The following is a 17,371-nucleotide window of genomic DNA, read 5'->3' as shown; positions in this document are numbered from 1 at the left end:
GCCGGCCATTGAGAGCAGGGTCAACGAGGAAAGTTCATTTAATTTGCATATGATGAGTATGTACAATGGTGGGTTCACCACATACACCAATTGCTTTTAAAAGTCCTGAGGGCAGGTGGATGTGTGGTGTGGTCAGCCGTCCTCACAAGTTCAGTCTGTCTGGCGGTCTCCTTTGGCATTGCAACTGGCTTGTCTGTGGTTTCTGTCCATCCTGTTCGGCCCAGCGAGGGACTGAGCCAGGTGTGTGTGTGTGTGTGTGTGTGTGTGTGTGTGTGTGTGTGTGTGTGTGTGTGTGTGTGTGTGTGTGTGTGTGTGTGTGTGTGTGTGTGTGTGTGTGTGTGTGTGTGTGTGTGTGTGAGCTGTCAGGTTGGCAGGGATGGTGGGGGTTGGGAAGTGAGGCCCTGGACAGCTTGGGGTTGGTGGGGGGGGTTCCAGATGCTCCCGTGTGTGTCAGGTCCTGGATAGATACCATGTCCTAGCACCTATTTGGAAATGCCACGTAGGTGTACTGTGGGTTTACGTGGAGCAGCTGGACCCTCTTGACGAGATGGATCCTCACGTGCCTGCGGAGTAGGATGGGCCCAGGAGTCATTCCTGACGCCAATCTCCTGGGGAATGTAAAGAGTTCATCATGAGGTGTCTCATTGGTGGCCGAACAGAGGATAACGTGGAGGGCCTCTGGGAGAACCTCTTGCTAGTGGGGAATGGGGAGGCCCTTGGACTTTAAGACCATGCTATTTTCCCACTCCACCTGGCCATTCCCTTTGGGGTTATAACTGGTGGTCTAGCTAGAGGTGATGCCATTGGACAGCAAATATTGACACAGCTCATTGTTCATGAAGGACAAACCCCTGTTGCTGTGGACGTAGCAGGTGTATCCGAAAATAGTGAACAGATTGTTCAGAGCCTTTATGTCTGTAGCTGCAGTCATGCCCAGGCAGGGGATGGCAAAATGGAACTGCAGTACTCTTCAATGACATTGATGAGGTTCGTTTAGGGTAGGAGTCCTTTGAAGTCTATGCTTAGATGTTCAAAGGGATGAGTGACCTTGATCAGTTGGGCTGGTAGAAGTGCAGTTTGCACTCCGCACAGACCTGGAAATTTCTGGTCATTGTCCTGATGTCCTTGATGGAGTAGAGGAAATTATGGGCCTTGATGAAGTGAAAAAAAAGGGTGATCCCGAGGTGGCAGAGGCCATCGTGCAGTGCCTGGAGGTGATTCATCTGCGCACTGGCACAAGTGCCCCGAGACAGGGCGTCAGGTGTCTCATTGAGCTTTCCGGGTCAGTACAGTATGTCAGTATGTACAGTAGGTGCAGAGCCCGATTCTCTACCTCATGATTTTATTGTTTTTGATTTTACCCCACTGATGATTGTTAAATATGAAGGTGACTGCCCGTTGGTCAGTCAGAAGGGTAAAATGTTTCCTGGTGAGGTAATGTCTCCAGTGCAGTACCACTTCAACGCCTGGGGCTTTTTCTCGATGCAGGTGTGCCGGTTCTTGAGGCCCTGGAGGGTGTGAGAGAAAACACCACAGGCCTCCCCACCTGGTTAAGTGTGGCAGCCAGGGCAAAGTCCAATGGATCACTCTCCACCTGGAACGGGGTGGATTCATCCACTGCGTGCATTGTGGCCTTTGCAATGTCAGCATTGATACAGTCGAATACCTTGCGGGCTTCTGCCAACGGGGAAAATGGTGGGCCTTTTCCACATAGCTGGGGACCCACTGAACATAATAAGAGAAAAACCCCAGGGACCTTTTCAAGATCTTGAGGCACTAGTGGCGTGGAGGTTCTAACAGGGGGTGTATGCGGTCAGGGTCGAGGCTGATGACACAGCCTAGTACAGCCAGGCGATGTGTGCTAAAGACACATTTCCCTGTGTTATACGTCATATTTAGCTGTTTTGCGGTATGGAGGAACTTCTGGAGGTTCCTATCATGGTCCTGCTGATGGTGACTGCAGATGGTGACAACGTTGAGGTATGAGAAAGTGGCCCACAGTGCATGTTTGTTTACCAACTGATCCATTTCCCTCCGAAAGAAAGTCATTCATGACTCCAAAGTGGTCCCTCAGGAAACAGTAAAGGCAATCATCCACCTCGAAGGTGGTACATTAGTGATCTTCTGGGTGAATGGGGAGCTGGTGGTAGGCGGACAAGGTCTATGGTGGAGAGCACCCTAGTGATCTGGTTCACCATGTCAGATATGTGGGGCAGGGGGTATGCATCCAGTCGGGTGAACCCTTGATGGTCTGGGAGTAATCTATGACCATCCAGTGTTTCTCCCCACTCTTCACCACCATTATCTGGGCTCTCCAGGGGCTCATACTTGAAGTGCTAGTTAATGAAGAAGTCAAAGGCTGTGTAGTTAAACAGGAATCATGGCTTTTATAAGCAGAAACTAGTGGTACAATAACTAATGGTACAATAAAGAACTGTGCATACACGGTTATACCCAAAGAGAGTGTCTTTCGTGGTAGAGATAACATACACGTCTAATGTCACTAAAGAAGACTAAGCACAGCGAGAGTCTGACAGCACAACACAGATTCACCACAATACTCTATTCTATCACTTCCCTCAGCAAGGATGCATCTCATCTCTGACTTAATAAATGCCCTGTCCCCGGTGCTATTTTGCCGACTTTTAGTGGTGACGGGCTTACAGTCAGGGTGAGATTGGTGAACAGGAGTGAGAGGGAGATCCGGAGCGTGGAGAGGCTGCATGTCAGATGTGGTAACTGGGTTTAGGACTGCTCGTCGGCTACATGGTGAGGGGGTTGCATGTGGTTTAAAAACTGCTCTTTACTGATGTGAGTAGTCTCTGCCTTGTAGTCGGAGTGGACGCCAGTTACGCAGGCATCTCTGATCAACAGCTGTGTGTGCTGTTCTGCACGCACAGCCTGGCAGTTACAGTCCCTTGTAAGCTCCTGCAGGGCCCTGACAGAGTCGTTGAAGGTTTTCCCGGGTCACTGCCTGCATGAGTGGAGGGCGTGCCACGCATAGACCTTGTTAACATGGACTTTGTACTGATCCTTCAGGATGTCCATTGTGGCTCCGTAGGTCTAGCAGTCCCAGATCATCTGGTAGACCTGGTGACTGGAGTATGAATACAGCAAGTGAAGCTCGTCCTAGTCACCATGGATCACAGCTGTGAGGAATTTTTTGAAGCAGCGGCACCAGAGCGCAAATTTGATGGCTGCTTTTGGTTCTCTAGGACTGATCCAACGTCAATATTTCTCTATGTTCTGGGAAAAACAAAATCGTGCAAATAAAATTGATGCACAATCAATTACACAAAGACTGAACTATTCCAAGGCTTTTACTTACAAGAGATGGACACTGCCTCGGTCTCGAACTGGGAGCAGGTTTATAGTACGACATCTTTTATGGGGGAGAAAGGAGAGGAGTCATGACCTGGCCAGTGAGAGCAGGGTCAAACAGGAAAGAACATGATATTTACATATAGTGAATATATACAATAGTCACTACCAGTGACTCTTGGAAACTGTTGGGATACACTGGCCTTGGCTGGAAACACAAATCTGAGTGATTGGAGTCAGTGCTGGGCTCCCTGTCCATGCATGTGTAGAGACGGGAGAGCAGAGAGTGTCGCAGTATGACCAACTCATCCCTGGGACACCAATACCTCGTGATACTGGAGTTCTATGAGACGCAAGGATCAGCTGGGTTGGGAAAGGCAGAGTTTGGGATGGCATCAGCCAGGAACTGTTCCAATACCAGGAGGATGAGCCACACTCACCCCTGAGGGGCCTGGTTGGAGCCACAGTGTCTGATAATAGGCTGGACTCTAACCCAAATCACAGCAGCTCTCGGGCTGATGGGGAACAGTTCACGGGGAGGTGTCCATATCAGTTAGGGCATAATGAGTGAGTATAATCAAACTGCAGTGTGTGAAAGGGACATGGTTTCAAAGTGTCAGCCTTCCTCACTTCCTCTCCATTTTATAATCCAGTTCTGGATTTTATTTCAGATTCCAAGGAGAGTGATGAAAGGAAGTTCAAAATGTTTGGAACCAGAGAAGATGAAGGTTTGTGGATCTCTCTAAGTGGGGACATCTGTCTGCTCAAACATCTAGGTATCAGGTCTCTGAGGATTAGTTATGAGACATCAAATCCATGTGGAGTCAGGAGACCAGCATTAAAATGGGGAACAGTTTGGGGACAAAAGAAAAGGAGTTATTCCTGGGGAAGGTTTGATGCAGAGAGAAAAACCACAAAACTGTAAACCAATCACGGGAGTAAATCAACTGGATACTGGAGATGAAATGTGGTGCAGAGAAGAAGGAGGTCACAGAGTCCTGGGAAAATGGGTCAAGATGTCGGGACAGGGGGGTGGGGGGAGAAAAGAATCACAGCTCTTTCAATAACTTGTACAGGGTGACTGGAAGGAATATCAGATGTGAACATCATTCCCAAAAGGAGTGATGAGGGTAGGGGCAGAGATTGATTGAGGGATAAGCTGGGAAAACTTGCAGATAAGGAATGGACTGAAGCACTGGACAGGACAAAATGTCCACTCGGCCATAGGATCAATGCTCACCCTCATGTCCCACTTCTTGCTCATTCCACAGAGCATGGTATGATATTCTCTACCTCATGCCCTTCTCATTTTCAATGCTCTCATTGATTGTGTTTCCACCGACCCACCAGACGGTCAGTTGCAGTTCACGATGATACACAAGGTTAATAATAAACCTACCCTGTGTGTCCCCAGAACTTTTTACCCACAATTTTCCCACAGAGATGCCTGGAACCTGAACCAACTGCTCATGGGAATGAACTCCCTAAGGATAACCTTATTGAACCCAGACAAGATCGTCAACACCAATGACATATCATCCCTCAATGTTCTCTGCTGCAGATTCAAAATTTTAACTTTAGAGCCAAGAGCCCTCGTCCCCAAAACCAAAATTGCAGACCCTTCATCTTCCCCCTGAGGGAAGTCCCTGATAGTGGCACAGAATGCAAATTCCGGCCTAGATGGTGTTGAAAGAGATGCATCATAAATTTCAAAATTTAAAGCTCCATTCATGAAAACAGGGGTCTAGTCACACATTCGTGCTGACCCCTATGGTGTCTGTGGGTGTGAGGAGGTGTCTCTAAACCAACAGCACATCCCAGTTGGTTCCTGGGCTGATGTTGAAAGCTGAATTCTTTCTGTTGATAGCTCCTCCTCAGACAGTTCAGTGAGATTCCAGGAGGGGTGGGACTCTTTGGGGAACTATCCTTGTGTTTGGAAAACTGAAACTCTCCTCCTTGTGTTTCAGATTCTGCCGAGAATGAGAGTGGGCCAGACACTACAGGTACTTATCATGATCTTGCTGAAACACATCTCCAGGAAAGAGTGAAAACCCATTAAAATGAGACGGGGAGATTTGAAGTGATTGTGATAACCAGAGGAATGTCCTGTTGATTGAACTAAAACTATTTCCTTTTCCAGATTCTGTAGAAAAAGAGAGTCACTCTGCAGCTCGAGGTATTGATATTATTGATTTTACTATCTCCCTATAATGTTCATTGCTGGATAATCCACTGATGATTGTACCAGTGAATCAGGGAATCCTTTGGGATCTACTAGCCTTGATGGATACCCAAATCTGGGAGATCGGAGTCAGTTCTGGGTTCCTTGGCCCCGTATGTGTAGAGACAAGAGAGGAGAGTGGGTCAGAAATTGACCAATTCAACCTATGACCCCAATCCCTCGGGATACTGCAGTTCTGTGAAGCTCAGGGATCAGCTGGGTTTGGAAAGGCAGAGTTTGGGATGGTGACAGCCAGGAGCTGTTTCAATACGAGGAGGACGTGGCACACTCACCCCTGAGGCATCGGGGTTGAGCCACGATGTCTGATGATAGACTGGACACTAATCCCAATAACAGCGGCTCTAGGGCTGAAGGGGAACAACTCACGGGGAGGTGTCCAGAATAACGAGGGTGAAATGTGTGAGTGTAATCAAACTGCAGTACATGAAAGCTACACAGTTTCAAAATGTTACCCTTCCTCACTCCCTCTACATTTCATAATCCAATTCTGGATTTTATTTTAGATTCCAAAGAGAGTGATGAAAGGAAGATCAAAGTGTTTGGATCCAGAGAAGATGAAGGTTTGTGGATCTCTCTGAGTGGGGATGTCTGTCTGTTCAACCTTCTGCGATCCGGGTCTCTGAGGATTAGTGGACTCATTAGTTATGGGACATCAAATCCACGAGGTGTAAGGAGACCAGCATTAGAATTGGGAACATTGTGGACACAAAAGTGGAAGAGTTATTCCTGGGGAAGGTTTGATACAGAGGGAAATGCCACAAAACTGTAAACAATCATAGGATTAAATGCACTGGTTAGTGGAGATAAAAGCTGGTGCAGAGTGGAAGGAGGTCACAGCGTCCTGGGAAAATGGGTCCAGAGGTTGTGGCATGGGGAGCCGAGATTCACAGCTCTTTAGCTGAATATCAGATGTGAACCTCGTTCCCAGAGAGAGTGATGAAGGGAAGGGGCAGAGATGTGTTAGAGGAGAAGCAGGGGAAACATGTAAATAAGGAAGGGACAGAACCACTGAATGGATCAAAATGTCCACTCGGCCACTGGGTCAATGCACACTCTTGTGTCCTACGTCTCTCTCATTTCCCCAGAGCACGGCACAAAATTCCCTACCTCAAGCCCTTCTCATTTTTGAAGCTCTGATTGATTCTGTTTCCACTGACCCTCCAGACAGTGAGTTGCAGTTTGTGATGATACACACGGTTAATAATAAACCTACCCTTGGTGTCTACAGAACCTTTTACCCACAATTTTACCCCAGTCATCCCTGGACACATAACCAACTGGCCATTTGAATTAACTCCCACAGGGTAATCTATCGAACCCAGTCAAGACTGACAACACCAGGACATATCACCCCTCAATCTGTTCTACTGCAAATTTGAGATTGTAAATTTATAGCCAAGAGCCCTCATCCCCAAATCCCAAAATCTGCAGGCCCTTCATCTACTGCTGAAGGGAAGTCCCTTATTCTGGCCACAGTATGCCAATTCTGGTCTAGATGGTATATGTATTATGTATTATGTCAACCTGGAAATTAGAAGACAACTTGACAATACAACAATGGTACATAGAAATAAGTAAATGTATTCCATTAGAAAAAATAATATATAATTTAAGAAATAACATCACAATATTTGAACAAATATGGGAACCATACATGAAATACAATAGAGAAATCCTGCCATGAACCTCCACCACCTAAAATGACAGAAGGAGAAGACAACAAAATGAACTGCCTCAATATATAAAAGTAAAAGATAAAAATTTCTTGTTTATTTTATTAAGTGACAACATTGTTTAACGGATTTAATGTATCTTATAGATTGAACTTTGAATAAATGGGAAGGGGGAGAGGGAGGGAGGGAAGGGAGGGGGGAAAAAGGGGAGAAAATGACACTATATATTCAAGAGAAAAATGTCTGTATGTATTTTGGTCAATATGGTTTATTGTGTAAACAATAAAAAATTTAAAAAAATAAAATAAAATAAAGAGTTTCATCATAAATTTCCAACTTTAAAGCTCCATTCATGAAAGCAGGGATCCAGTGACACATTCATGCTGACCCCTATGGTGACTGTGGGTGAGAGGAGGAGTCTCTGAACCAACAGCACATCCCAGTTGGGCCCTGTTCTGATGTTTAAAGCCAAATTCTTTACTGATGGCTCCTGCTCAGTCAGTGCAGAGAGGTTCCAGGAGGAGTGGGATTCTTCGGGGAACCGTGAGGGTTTTCGGGAAACTGAAACTCTCCTCCTTGTGTATTAAAATCTTCTGAGAATGAGAAGGGGCCGGACTCTAAAGGTAGTTCTCCTGACCTGTGAACAAATACTCACTGGGGAGGAGTGAAATGTCATTGGGACAGGAGGGGGAGATTTAAAATATCCATATGAGGGTACCGAGAAATAGATGTGAATTGTCAACTGAAATTCATTTCTTCCTTTTCTAGATTCTGCAGAGAAGGAGAGTCGCTCTGCAGCTCGAGGTATTAATATTTATGATTTCACTGTCTCCTTGTAACATTCCTTTGTGAATAATCCACTAACAATTGTAACAGTGAATAGGAAATCTGTTGGGATCTACTGGTCTTGGCAGGATTCATAATCTTGGAGCTCAGATTCAGGGCTGGATCCCTGTCCCTGTATCTGTAGAGATAGGAGAGCAGAGAATGTTGGAGATTGAACAACACATCCTGCGACCCCAATCCCTCGGGATACAGCAGTTCTGTGATAAGCTAGGCTACGAATGGCAGAGTATGGGATGGCGACAGCCAGGAACTGTTCCAATACTAGAAAGACGTGCCGCCCTCACCCCTAAGGCACCTGGTTGGAGCTTCAGTGTCCGATGATAGGCTGGACTCTAACCCCAATCACAGCGGCTTTCGGGCTGACGGGGAACAGCTCACGAGGAGGTGTCCAGATCAGCGAGGGTGTAATGTATGGGTGTAATCAAACAGCAGTGTGTGAAAGGGACATGGTTTCAAAGTTTCAGCCTTCCTCACTCCCACTGCATTTTGTGATCCAATTCTGGATTTTATTTCAGATTCCAAAGAGAGTGACGAAAGGAAGAGCAAAGTGTTTGGATCCAGAGAAAATGAAGGTTTGTGAATCTTTCTGAGTGGGGACATCTGTCTGCTCAACCATCTGGGAGCTGGGTCTCTGAGAATTAGTGGCCTATTAGTTATGGGACATCAAATCCACGTGGGAGTCAGGAGATCAGCATTAGAATGGGGAAAATTGTGGACACAAAAGTGGAAGAGATCTTCCTGGGGATGGTTTAAAATAGAGGGAAAAACCAGAAAACTGTAAACCAATCACAGGAAGAAATGAACTGAATACTGGAGATGAAAGCTGGTGCAGAGAGGACGGAGGTCACAGAATCCTTAGAAAATGGGTCTAGATGTAGGGGTGGGAGCAGAGATTCACGGCTCTTTCAACAAATTGTAAATGGCGACTAGAAGGAACATTGGATGTGATCCTCATTCCCAGAAGGAGTGATGAATGGAAGGGGCAGAGATGGGTTGGAGGAGAAGCTGTGGAAATATGTAAATAAGGAAGGGATAGAACCACTGAATAGGCAAAAAGGCCACTCATCCTCCAGGGCAATGCTCACCCTTATGTCCAATGTCTTGCTTATTCCTCAGACCAGGAGATGCTAAGATGCTATTCCCTCATTTGTGCCCTTCTCTTTCTCGATGATACAAATGGTTAATAATAAACTTACCCTCTGTGTCCCCAGAACCTTTTACCCACACCCCCAGTGACCCCTAGGCCCTGAGCCAACTGCCCATGTCAATTAACTCCCTCAGGGTAACCTCTCGAAGCAGGACGTCCATCAACTTATCTGACTTATCACCCCTCAATGTGCTCTTCTGCAGATTCAAGATTCTACCTTTATAACTGAGGGCCATCATCCCCAAAACTGCATAACCATCATATTCCTCCTGAAGTAACGTCCCGATATTGGCCACAGAATGCCGGTTCCAGCCTAGATGCAGATAAAATAATTTCTCCAAAAAATTCCCAGATTTAAAGCTCTATTCATGAAAGCAGGGATCCAGTTACATGTTCGTGTTGACCGCTATGGTGACTGTGGGTATGAGGAGGTGTCTCTGAACCAACAGCACATCTCAGTTGGTCCCTATCCTGATGTTAAAAGCCGAATTCTTTCTGCTGATGGCTCCTGCTCAGACAGCGCAGTGAGATTCCAGGAGGGGTGGGATTCTTTGGGGAACTATCCCTGTGTTTGGAAAACTGAAATTCTCCTCCTTGTGTTTCAGATTCTGCCGAGAATGAGAGTGGGCCAGACTCTACAGGTACTTTTCATGATCTTGCTGAAACACGTCTCCAGGAAAGAGTGAAAACTCGTTAAAATGGGACGGGGAGATTTGAAATGATTGTGATAACCAGAGGAGTGTTCTTTGATTGAACTAAAACTATTTCCTTTTCCAGATTTTGGAGAAAAAGAGAGTCACTCTGCAGCTCGAGGTATTGATATTATTGATTTTACTCTCTCCCTCTAACATTCATTGTTGGATAATCCACTGATGATTGTACCAGTGAATCAGGGAATCCTTTGGGATCTAGTAGCCTTGATGGATACCCAAATCTGGGAGATCGGATTCAGTTCTAGGTTCCCTGTCTATGTATGTGTAAAGATAGGAGAGCAGAGGGTGTCGGAGATTAACCAACTCAACCTGTGACCACAATCCCTCGGGATACTGCAGTTCTGCGAAGCTCAGGGATCAGCTGGGTTGGGAAAGGTAGAGTTTGGGATGACGACAGCCAGGAGCTGTTTCAATACCAGGAGGTACACTCACCCCTGAGGCATCGAGTTTGAGCAACGATGTCTGATGATAGGCTGGACACTAATTCCATTAACAGCTGTTCTCGGGCTGATGGGGAACAGCTCACAGGGAGGTGTCCAGATCAACTAGGGTGCAATATGTGAGTGTAATCAAACTGCAGTGCACGTAAGGGACATGGATTCAAAGTGTTTGCCTTCTTCACTCCCTCTCCATTTCATAATCCAATTCTGGATTTTATTTTAGATTCCAAAGAGAGTGACGAAAAGAAGATCAAAGTGTTTGGATCCAGAGAAGATGAAGGTTTGTGGATGTCTATGAGTGGGGACATTTGCTCAACTATCTGAGAGCTGAGTCTCTGAGGATTAGTGGACTCATTAGTTATGGGACATCAAATCCACATGGAGTCAGGAGATCAGCATTACAATTGGGAACATTGTGGACACAAAAGTTTAAGAGTTATTCCTGGGGAAGGTTTGATACAGAGGGAAAAGCCACAATATTGTTAACCAATAATGGGAGTAAATGCACTGGATAGTGGAGATAAAAACTGGTGTAGAGAGGAAGGAGGTCAAAGAATCCTTGGAAAATGGGCCAGAGGTTGTGGTGGGGTGGAGCAGAGATCCTCAGCTCTTTCACAACTTGTACAGGGTGACTGGAAGGAATATCAGACATGAACATCATTCCCAAAGGGAGTAATGAAGGGAAGGAGCAGAGATGTGTTGGAGGAGAAGCTGAGGAAATGAGCAGATAAGGAAGGGAGAGAACCACGGGATGGGACAAAATGTCCACTTGGACACAGGATCAATGCTCAACCTCCAGAACCTTTTACCCAAAATTTTCCACAGAGACCCCTGGAACCTGTACCAGTTGCCCATGGGAATGAACTCCCTAAGGATAACCTATCAAACCCAGATAAGACAGTCAACACAACTGACATATCACCCCTCAATGTTCTCTGCTGCGGATTCGAGATTCTAACTTTATAGCCAAGAGCCCTTGTCCCCACTGCAGGCTTTTCATCTTCCCTGATGCTGGCCACAGAATGCCAATTCTGGCCTAGATGGTGTTGAAAGAGATTCATCATAAATTTCCAACTTTAAAGCTCCATTCATGAAAGCAGGGATCTAGTCACACATTCGTCCTGACCCCTATGGTGACTGTAGGTTTGAGGAGGTGTCTCTGATCCAACAGCATATCTCAGTTGGTCCCTGTGCTGATGTTTAAAGCCAAATTCTTTCTGCTGATGGCTCCTGCTCAAACAGCTCAGTGAGATTCCAGGAGGGGTGGGACTCTTTGGGGAAATATCCCTGTGTTTGGAAAACTGAAACTCTCCTCATTGTGTTTCAGATTCTGCCGAGAATGAGAGTGGGCCAGACTCTACAGGTACTTTTCATGATCTTGGTAAAACACGTCTGCAGGAAAGAGTGAAAACTCTTTAAAATGGGACGGGGAGATTTGAAGTGATTCTGATAACCAGAGAAATGTCCTGTGACTGAACTAAAACTATTTCCTTTTACAGATTCTGTAGAAAAAGAGAGTCACTCTGCAGCTCGAGGTATTGACATTATTGATTTTACTATCTTCCTATAATGTTCATTGCTGGATAATCCACTGATGATTGTACCAGTGAATCAGGAAATCTCTTGGGATCTTCTGGCCTTGATGGATACCCAAATCTGGGAGATCGGAGTTCCGTTCTGGGTTCCTTGTCCCTGTATGTGTAGAGATGGGAGAGCAGAGTGTTTCCGACATTTACCAACTCAACCTGTGACCCAATCCCTCGAGATACTGCAGTTCTGCGAAGCTCAGCGATGAGCTGGGTTGGGAAAGGCAGAGTTTGGGATGGCGACAGCCAGGAGCTGTTTCAATACGAGGAGGACGTGGCACACTCACCACTAAGGCATCGGGTTTGAGCCACGATGTCTGATGATAGACTGGACACTAATCCCAATCACAGCGGCTCTCGGGCTGATGGGGAACAGCTCACAGGGAGGTGTCCAGATCAACTAGGGTGCAATATGTGAGTGTAATCAAACTGCAGTGAGTGAAAGGGACCCAGTTTCAAAATGTTAACCTTCCTCACTCCCTCTCCATTTCATAATCCAATTCTGGATTTTATTTTAGATTCTAAAGAGAGTGACGAAAGGAAGATCATAGTGTTTGGATCCAGAAAAGTTGAAGGTTTGTGGATCTCTCTGAGTGGGGAGATCTGTCTGCTCAACCATCTGGGAGCCGGGTCTCTGAGGATTACTGGACTCATTAGTTATGGGACATCAAATCCATGTGGAGTCAGGAGACCAGCATTACAATTGGGAACATTGTGGACAACAAAAATGGAAGAGTTATTCCTGGGGAAGGTTTGATACAGAGGGAAAAGCCACAAAACTGTATACCACTGGTTAGTGGAGATAAAAGCTGGTGCTGAGAGGAAGGAGGTCGCAGAGTCCTGTGAAAATAGGTCCAGAGGTCGGAGCGGGGGGGCGGGGGGGGGGGGTTGACAGCAGATATTCACAGCTCTTTCAACAACTTGTACAGAGTGACTGGTATGAATATCAGACATGAACCTTGTTCCCAGAGGGAGTGATGAAGGGAAGGAGCAGAGATGTGTTGGAGGAGAAGCTGGGGAAACATGCAGATAAGGAAGGGACAGAACCACTTGATGGATCAAAATGTCCACTCAGCCACTTTGTCAATGTCCACTCTTGTGTCCTACATCTCTCTCATTTCCCCAAAGTACGGCACTTAATTCCCTACCTCAAGCCCTTCTCATTTTTGAAGCTCTGATTGATTCTGTTTCCACTGACCCTCCAGACAGTGAGTTGCAGTTTGTGATGATACACACAGTTAATAATAAACCTACCCTTGGTGTCTACAGAACCTTTTACCCACAATTTTACCCCAGTCATCCCTGGACATACAACCAACTGCCCATGGGAATTAACACCCACAGGGTAACGTATCGAACCCAGACAAGACCGACAACACCAGTGACATATCACCCCTCAATCTGCTCCACTGCAGATTCGAGATTGTAAATTTATAGCCAAGAGCCCTCATCCTCAAATCTGCAGACCCTTCATCTTCCCCTGAAGGGAAGTCCTTTATACTGGCCACAGAATGCCAATTCCAGTATAGATGGTGTTGAAAGAGATTCATCATAAATTTCCAACTTTAAGCTCCATTCATGAAAGCAGGGATCCAGTCACACGTTCATGTTGACCCCTATGGTTATTGTGGGTGTGAGGAGGTGTCTCTGAACCAACAGCACATCCCAGTTGGTCCCTGTTCTGATGTTTGAAGCTTAATTCTTTCTACTGTTGGCTCCTGCTCAGTCAGCGGAGAGAGGTTTCAGGAGGAGTGGGATTCTTCGGGGAACTGTGAGGGTTTTCAGGAAACTGAAACTCTCCCCCTTGTGTATCAGACTCTTCTAGAATGTTAAAGGGCCAGACTCTTTGTGAACAAATACTCACCGGGGAGGAGTGAAATGTCATTGGGACTGGAGTGGGAGATTTAAAATATCCATATGAGGGTACGAGAAATAGATGTGACTTGTCAACTGAAATTCATTTCTTCCTTTTCTAGATTCTGTAGAGAAGGAGAGTCACTCTGCAGCTCGAGGTATTAATATTTATGATTTCACTGTCTCCCTGTAACATTCCTTTGTGAATATTCCACTGACAATTTTACCAGTGAATAGGAAATCTGTTGGGATCTACTATTCTTGGCACAATTTGTAATCTTGTAGCTCAGATTCAGGGCTGGATCCCTGTCCCTGTATCTGTAGAGATGGGAGAGCAGAGAATGTCGGAGATTGACCAACTCATCCTGCAACCCCAATCCCTTGGGATACTGGTGTTCTGTGAGGTTCAGGGATCAGCTGGGTTGCGAATGGCAGAGTTTGGGATGGCGACAGCCAGGAACTGTTCCAATACTAGGAGGACGTTCCACGCTCACCCCTAAGGCACCTGATTGGAGCCACAGTGTCCGATGATAGGCTGGACTCTAACCTCAATCACAGTGGCTCTCAGGCTGACGGGGAACAGTTCATGGGGAGGTGTCCAGATCAGCGAGGGTGTAATGTATGACTGTAATCAAACAGCAGTGTGTGAAAGGGACACGTTTTCAAAGTTTCAGCCTTCCTCACTCTGCATTTTATAATCCAATTCTGGATTTTATTTCAGATTCCAAAGAGAGTGACGAAAAAAATATTAATGTATTTGGATCCAGAGAAGATGAAGGTTTGTGGATCTCTCTGAGTGTGGACATCTGTCTGCTCATCCTTCTGGGAGCCGGGTCTCTGTGGATTAGTGGTCTCCTTAGTTATGGGACATCAAATCAACATGGAGTCAGGAGACCAGCATGAGAATGGGGAACAGTGTGGACACAAAAGTGGAACAGATCTTCCTGGGGAAGGTTTAAAACAGAGGGAAAAACCAGAAAACTAAACCAGTCACGAGAGGAAATGAACTGGATACTGGAGATGAAAGCTGGTGCAGAGAAAAAGGAGATCACAGAGAATATGGGTCCAGAGTCGGGGTGGGAGCAGAGATTCACGGCTCTTTCAACAACTTGTACAGGGCGATTAGAAGGAATATCGGATGTGAACTTCATTCCCAGAAGAGTGATGAAGGGAAGGAGCAGAGATGGGTTGGAGGAGAAGCTGGGGAAATATGCAAATAAGGAAGAGATAGAGCCACTGGATGTGCAAAATGGCCACTCATCCTCCAGGTCAATGCTCACCCCAATGTCCCATATCTTGCTCATTCCTCAGACCACGAGATGCTATTCCCTCATTTGTGCACTTCTCTTTCGCGATGATACAAACGGTTAATAATAAACCTACCCACCCTTTGTATCCCCAGAACCTTTTACCCATATTTTTCCCCCAGTGACCCCTGGGCCCTAAGCCAATTGCCCATGTGAATGAACTCCCTCAGGCTAACCTCTCGAACCCAGACAAGTCCATCAACTTATCTGACTTATCACCCCTCCATGTGCTCTGCTGCAGATTTGAGATTCTACCTTTATAACTGAGGGCCATCATCCCCAAAACTGCAGACCCATCATCCTCCTCCTGAGGTAACGTCCCGATATTGGCCACAGAATGCCGGTTCCAGTCTAGACGCAGATGAAAGAATTTCTGCAAAAATCTCCAGATTTAAAGCTTCAATCATGAAAGCAGGGATCCTGTCTCACGTTCGTGCTGACCCCTATGGTGACCGTGGGAGTGAAGAGGTGTCTCTGAACCAACAGCTCATCTCAGTTGGTCCCTGTGCTGATGTTTAAAGCCAAAATATTTCTGCTGATGGCTCCTGCTCAGACAGCACAGTGAGATTCCAGGAGGGGTGGGATTCTTCAGGGAACTATCCCTGTGTTTGGAAAACTGAAACTCTCCTCCTTGTGTTTCAGATTCTGCCGAAAATGAGAGTGGGCCGGACTCTACAGGTACTTTTCATGATATTGAAGAAATACGTCTCCGGGGAAGAGTGAAAGCTCATTAAAATGGGGCGGGGAGATTTGAAGTGATTGTGATAACCAGAGGAATGTCCTGTGATTGAACTAAAACTATTTCCTTTTCCAGATTCTGTAGAAAAAGAGAGTCACTCTGCAGCTCTAGGTATTGATATTATTGATTTTACTCTCTCCCTCTAACGTTCATTGCTGTATAACCCAATGATTATTGTAGCAGTGAATCAGGGAATCCTTCGGGATCTACTGGCCTTGATGGATACCCAAATCTGGGAGATCAGATTCAGTTCTGGGTTCCTTGACCATGTATCTGAGGTGACAGGAGTGCAGAGTGTGTCGGAGATTGACCAACTCAACCTGTGACCCAAATCCCTCAGGATATTGTAGTTCTGCGAAGCTCAGGAATCAGCTGGGTTGGGAAAGGCAGAGTTTGGGATGGTGACAGCCAGGAGCTGTTTCAATACCAGGAGGATGTGTCACACTCATCCCTGAGGCATTGGGTTTGAGCCACAATATACGATGATAGGCAGGAAACTAATCGCAATCACCACGGCTCTCGGGCAGACGGGGAGCAGTTCACGGGGAGGTGTCCAGATCAGCTAGGGTGGAATGTGTGAGTGTAATAAAACTGCAGTGCATGAAAGGGACACGGTTTCAAAGTCTTAATGTTCTTCACTCCCTCTCCATTTCATAATCCAATTCTGGATTTTATTTTAGATTCCAAAGAGAGCGACGAAAGGAAGATCAAAGTCTTTGGATCCAGAGAAGATGAAGGTTTGTAGATGTCTCTGATTGGGGACGTCTGTCTGTTCAACCATCTGGGAGCCGGGTCTCTGAGGATTAATGGACTTATTAGTTATGGGACATCAAATCCACGTGGAATCAGGAGATCAGCATTAGAATTGGGAACACTGTGGACACGAAAGTGGAAGAGTTATTTCTGGGGAAGGTTTGATACAGAGGGAAATGCCACAAAACTGTAAACAATCATAGGATTAAATGCACTGGATAGTGGAGATAAAAGCTGGTGCAGAGTGGAAGTAGGTCGCAGAATCCTGGGAAAATGGGTCCAGAGGTCGTGGCGGGGTGGGGAGCAGAGATTCTCAGCTCTTTCGCAACTTGTACAGGGTGACTGGAAGGAATATCGGATGTGAAAATCGTTCCCAAAGGGAGTGATGAAGGGAAGAAGCTGGGTTGAGGGTTGAGGGAAAAGCTTGGGAAACATGCAGATAAGGAAGGGATGGAACCACGGGATGGAACAAAATGTCCACTCGGCCACAGGATTAATGGTCACCCTCATGTCCCATGTATCGCTCATTCCATAGAGCACTGTTTGATATTCTCTACTTCATGCACTTCTTATTTTCGATGCTCTCATAGATTGACTTTCCACTGACAGTTGCAGTTCATGATGATACACATGGTTAATAATTAACTTACCCTGTGTGTCCCCAGAACCTTTTACCCACAATTTTCCCCCAGAGACCCCTGGAACCTGAACCAACTGCCCATGGGAATGAACTCCCTGAGGATAACCTAT

General features: G+C 46.1%; 1 protein-coding gene across 5 annotated transcripts in view; it reads left to right on the top strand.

The window, feature by feature from the left end:
- Positions 1-17,371, top strand: part of LOC138748198 (protein starmaker-like) — a 101,382-nt gene that overhangs the window by 43,599 nt on the left and 40,412 nt on the right. For 4 of the 5 annotated variants that reach the window (XM_069907988.1, XM_069907985.1, XM_069907986.1 and 1 more), the window contains 17 exons: positions 3,993-4,049; positions 5,289-5,324; positions 5,462-5,497; positions 6,067-6,123; positions 8,005-8,040; positions 8,598-8,654; positions 9,835-9,870; positions 10,007-10,042; positions 10,606-10,662; positions 11,710-11,745; positions 11,882-11,917; positions 12,487-12,543; positions 13,945-13,980; positions 14,544-14,600; positions 15,772-15,807; positions 15,944-15,979; positions 16,549-16,605. In XM_069907988.1, coding sequence (XP_069764089.1) covers positions 3,993-4,049; positions 5,289-5,324; positions 5,462-5,497; positions 6,067-6,123; positions 8,005-8,040; positions 8,598-8,654; positions 9,835-9,870; positions 10,007-10,042; positions 10,606-10,662; positions 11,710-11,745; positions 11,882-11,917; positions 12,487-12,543; positions 13,945-13,980; positions 14,544-14,600; positions 15,772-15,807; positions 15,944-15,979; positions 16,549-16,605 — 759 coding nt within the window. The remainder of the gene's footprint in view (positions 1-3,992; positions 4,050-5,288; positions 5,325-5,461; positions 5,498-6,066; positions 6,124-8,004; positions 8,041-8,597; positions 8,655-9,834; positions 9,871-10,006; positions 10,043-10,605; positions 10,663-11,709; positions 11,746-11,881; positions 11,918-12,486; positions 12,544-13,944; positions 13,981-14,543; positions 14,601-15,771; positions 15,808-15,943; positions 15,980-16,548; positions 16,606-17,371) is intronic. The other variant, XM_069907987.1, reaches the window with a different exon arrangement.

This window comes from Narcine bancroftii, chromosome 13 (assembly GCF_036971445.1).
Source record: "Narcine bancroftii isolate sNarBan1 chromosome 13, sNarBan1.hap1, whole genome shotgun sequence".
In the NCBI taxonomy this organism is placed as follows: Eukaryota; Metazoa; Chordata; class Chondrichthyes; order Torpediniformes; family Narcinidae; genus Narcine; species Narcine bancroftii.
Note: the sequence above shows the minus strand (reverse complement) of the source record. Positions and strands in the feature narration are given on the sequence as shown.